The 4411-nt window shown below is 38.7% G+C and overlaps 1 protein-coding gene across 1 annotated transcript in view; it reads right to left on the bottom strand.

Annotated features, from left to right (window-relative positions):
• The window catches only part of dgo (ankyrin repeat domain containing protein 6 diego), a 198157-nt gene extending 195462 nt beyond the window's left edge, over nucleotides 1-2695 (bottom strand). The window contains exon 1 of the mRNA XM_017897387.1: nucleotides 2603-2695. Within this exon, the coding sequence (XP_017752876.1) occupies nucleotides 2603-2695 (93 nt within the window). The remainder of the gene's footprint in view (nucleotides 1-2602) is intronic.
• Between the last annotated feature and the right edge of the window lie 1716 nt (nucleotides 2696-4411).

The following is a 4411-nucleotide window of genomic DNA, read 5'->3' as shown; positions in this document are numbered from 1 at the left end:
CGTCGAGTTATCAGTTACCTGTAATCAGTTATCTATAACGAAAAATTCCTCGAGTGTATAAGATTAACAACAAAAAAGGGGAATAACTCTTCAAAATCCAAGCATTTATAAAACCAACTCGAGTAATGTAAAAATACCCGAAAAATTGGGGGAACCCAATTTTATTTGGAACGAGAACTATTAAAAAGGGGAAAAAAGAGCGTGCTTCTAATAGAAAAATAAACGAACTTCACAATACCCGCTCTTATCGATGCTCTTGTGAGACAAACTCGAGTAATTTAAAAATACTTTAAGAATTCGACGGACGTGATTTTATCTGGAACGAAAACTATTAAAGAAAGGGAAAAAGAGCGTGTTTCTAATAGAAAAATAAACAAAATTCAAAATTCCCGCTCTTATCGACGCTCCTATAAGACAAACTCGAGTAATTTAAAAATACCCGAAGAATTCGACAAACGTGATTTTATCTGAAACGGGAACTGTTAAAAAGGGGGGAAAAGAATGTCCTTCTAATAGAAAAATAAAAGATAGTGCAAATACCCGCTCTTATCGATGCTCTTATAAAAAAAACTGGAGTAATTTGAGAATACTCGAAGAATTCGATGAACGCGATTTTATCTGGAACGAGGACTATCTTCCTTCGCCTTCGATCTGCTTATCGATCGCTATAATTTCAATTATTCCGCGCATTCTCCGATCAGATGTATCGCGATGGACTCGTCGGCCGTTCGCATAATAAAGCACTTTAGCTCGGACAACGCCGCTGGCCGAGGTGAAAAAAGGCTGCACGACGATTAATTTCATCGGCGCAATTAAGGAGGAAGTAATTGTAACGAATGCACGGATAATCGGGCAACGATGCCCCGCGGGCCGCGAGCCGATCTTTTGACAAATGCACACCGAACACGCTTCTCCGTATTCCCACCGACGGCCGCTGTCACAACGCGCATGCAAATATGTAGCGTAATTAATGCACTACATTCCCGTGCTCGTATATCTTTAACGAGCATCTCGCACGATCAATCTACGACTTTGGTATAATTAAAAAATAGAAAGCGACGCGAGGATGCACCGAAAGTGAATTTTCTAGTAACTTTTCCGATTAATCTGGGGCTGAGTGTTACCTTCCATTGTTATCTCGATAGATTTATTTCGCATTTGTTTACCTATGCTTTATGGATTTATTTAGTAAATATCCATTGTTTATAATAATTTTCGAGAGATTTAATTTACGAATGGTGATGAATATAATAATTAAAAAATGGACAGAGACGCGGGAATGCACCGAAAGCGAATTTTCTAGTAACTTTTCCGATTAATCTAGGGTTGAGTGTCACTTTCGATTGTTATGACCATAGGTTTATTTTGCATTTATTTACCTATGCTTTGTGGATTTATTTAACAAATATTCAGTGTTTGCGATATATTTCGAAAGATTTAATTTACAAATGGTGATGAATATAATAATTAAAAAACAGAAAACGACGATGATGTATCGAAAATGAATTCGTTAGTAACATTTCTATTACTGTGTTCCCATCGATCGTGATATCGATGCCTACGATTTATTTACTATTTAATATTCACGATACTATTCGTGAGATTTAATTTACGAAGAATGATGAATGGTATAGTTAAAAAATGAAAAGCGACAATGATGAACGGAAAGCCGACCTCTTTGGAGTCCAGACACTTGTTACTTTCGATTATGATCTCGATACCATGACTCGTTCCCTGAGCACATCGATAAATTTATTCAGTATTTATTCATCTTTTACACGTTTATAAAGCGTGTAATATTTATTATATTCTTCGCGAGATTTAATTCACGACGAATGATGAATGAATTTCCAGAGTTTTATGCCACTCCAAGCGTACTTAACATACTCGGTGTTTGCCTTTCTTTCGTTTAAATGTTACATCGTTCTTCTCGATCATAATGATTTGTGCCACCTTATTAATATCGCGAGTTATAATACATATTACAAGTAAATTATTAATCTTAATAACGGATCTGCATACGACTCGCGTATACTGGAAATCGGCCTGCAGAGGACGCACAAGAAATTTTTATCGCGAAAAGAAGCAATGTAAAATAACAAAAAAAGAACAGATCGAGAGATCGATTTCCTTGATAACGAGATTTACAGTTTCATCTTATATCGTGTATAAAATTACACAGAAAATATCTGACCGGCTCTACGTCATATATCATGTAATTATACATGTTTCTACGCAACAATTAATTTCATATTAAACCTTTAAAATTCGTAACAGCGATGCTTTTCAATTTTCCAATTTAACCTACTCGAAATTTGTATAAATCTCTACAAAATGGCAGGCAATAATTTAGAGTTAACAAGTAAATCCTGTAAGTTAGACTAATCGATACAAAATGGATTTACAAAAATGGAAAGAATCGAGAGAATTTATTACGAATAACAACCAAGACATAACCTAAAAATCGATTCACCGTTTCCAGAAACAGCGGTATGGTTTTTAGCGGCCCGTCCGATACCTCGGTGGAAAAAATTGAATGATCGTTTAGGAGGCAATGTGGTGGTGTACTGTAAAGGGAAGAATGACAGGAAAAAACACTCACCTCGTCCGGCAATGGTTTAATATCTTCGTCAAGGAGTCGCGCAACTCGCGCTACGTCGCCACGTGCGGCCGCCTCGCGTAACTTTTCTGCCATTCCAGCCACGCATCTGCAAAAGAAGAGGAAACGGACGGTCATTAGCGGAATTCGTTTTAAGCTCGGTGCTTTTCATGCAACTCGTGCAGATTATTACGTCAGATATGCCGGGTTTCTTTCGAAACGGGATCATCGAATCGGCCGACCATCTTGTTTTTCTCCCTTCCATCGAATCCATCCCGTTCGAAGGAACCCCGTTCTCATCCTGGATAACGACCACGGGAAGTTACCACCAGAAGAACGCGACGTTGCAGCCTTTAAATGGCGAATTTTCTTACCCTTAACCTCTTAGGCACGGCTGAATTTTACGCGGTGCTGTTTCTCTGTACGGTGAATTACGCGTAAACGATACAGCACTGCAACGTGTGACAGACGATACTGTCTTAAAAAATTATACAGATACGAATCGGTATGTTAAAAAGAGCATCTAGTATAGTAAGAGCAAATGGTATATTTATTTAAATGAAAAGCAACGATTCAAAACTGACACTGGCGTATCAAAAACAAAGACTGTATATTCTCTATATATTGTTAGTACCATTATAAAACGTTGTGAAGGCAAACAAAGCACGAAACGAAAGATATGGAAATAATCATTTAATTCAAATGTAGGTGGCGCGTCGATCGGAAAGATGGCATCCGTGAAAGCCACTATAGGTGGCGCACCGTGTCTACGAGGTTAAATTGGCAGCGATTTTTCGTGGAAAAAACTGAAGAAATTAATGGTGTGAACTGGTTCCTTAGTCATCGAATATGCATCCGAACTTAATTATCGCTTGGTTGCATTCGCGAATCTCGCGGTTGCTTTTTCAGTAAACGCGCCCTTGCCGCGTTTTATCGCTATGCACGATTCGAAGCTTGTAACAGATAAACCTGGGAATTCAAGTTTCCGCCGGATGTCAACCGGTTAAGAACATTACGCTCGCTGAAAGATAGGAGAGGGGTGGAAGGGAAGAGGGGGATTTCTGGGAATTCGAACTGTGGCAAAAATTACTGGCACTTTCATTGCGGCAATTAAGGAACAGGAAATCGGACGTCTAGGATCATCTTCAAAATAAATCTCGTAAACGGTGTTGTAAAATCAATTTACCCAGCGTGGATACGATCTGTATCAAGGCTCGTCGACAACTAGCAGGCTGTGTAAAATATATGGAAGAGGAGAAATAATTTTGAGCGATCGAAATTATCCTCTTATTCCGATTAATGTATATAATACGTATAATCGCCGTGCGATTAATAAATATTTATCCTCGAACGTAATCAAACAATCGCTCTAACCAGCTATAACTATTCGCAGTGTTATATAGATCCAATTACGACGATAAGAACGGGAATAAACTTCCGCCCATTAATTCCTTTTTGCCGGGTACCACGTCGTTCCGGTACCACGTACGTATCGCTTAAGCACGATTTGCAATATCCAATATGGCGGACGGGTACTATACTTCGAAGATTTGTTCGTTAAGCTACGCAACCTTGGTAGAACTCCTGACATCGTTGGAAAAATTTCTAGTCTTCTTCTTAGACCGTGGCAGATCTACCGGAAACCACAGCCGCCACAGCTGGCAGATATAAAGAGTTTAAAACCGAGATCGAAGAAAAATCGAAGCACGAATCGATTGGTACAAAAAGAATAAACTCGCAAGAAGTAAATCGAGTTCTTCCATTCGAACGACTATTCGTTCTCTGTTTTTAAGTAATACATGGGATCTAGCA

Source organism: Eufriesea mexicana, unplaced genomic scaffold (genome assembly GCF_001483705.2).
Source record: "Eufriesea mexicana isolate 0111107269 unplaced genomic scaffold, ASM148370v2 scaffold492, whole genome shotgun sequence".
Lineage (NCBI taxonomy): Eukaryota > Metazoa > Arthropoda > Insecta > Hymenoptera > Apidae > Eufriesea > Eufriesea mexicana.
This window is presented reverse-complemented; position numbering and strand designations above follow the sequence as displayed.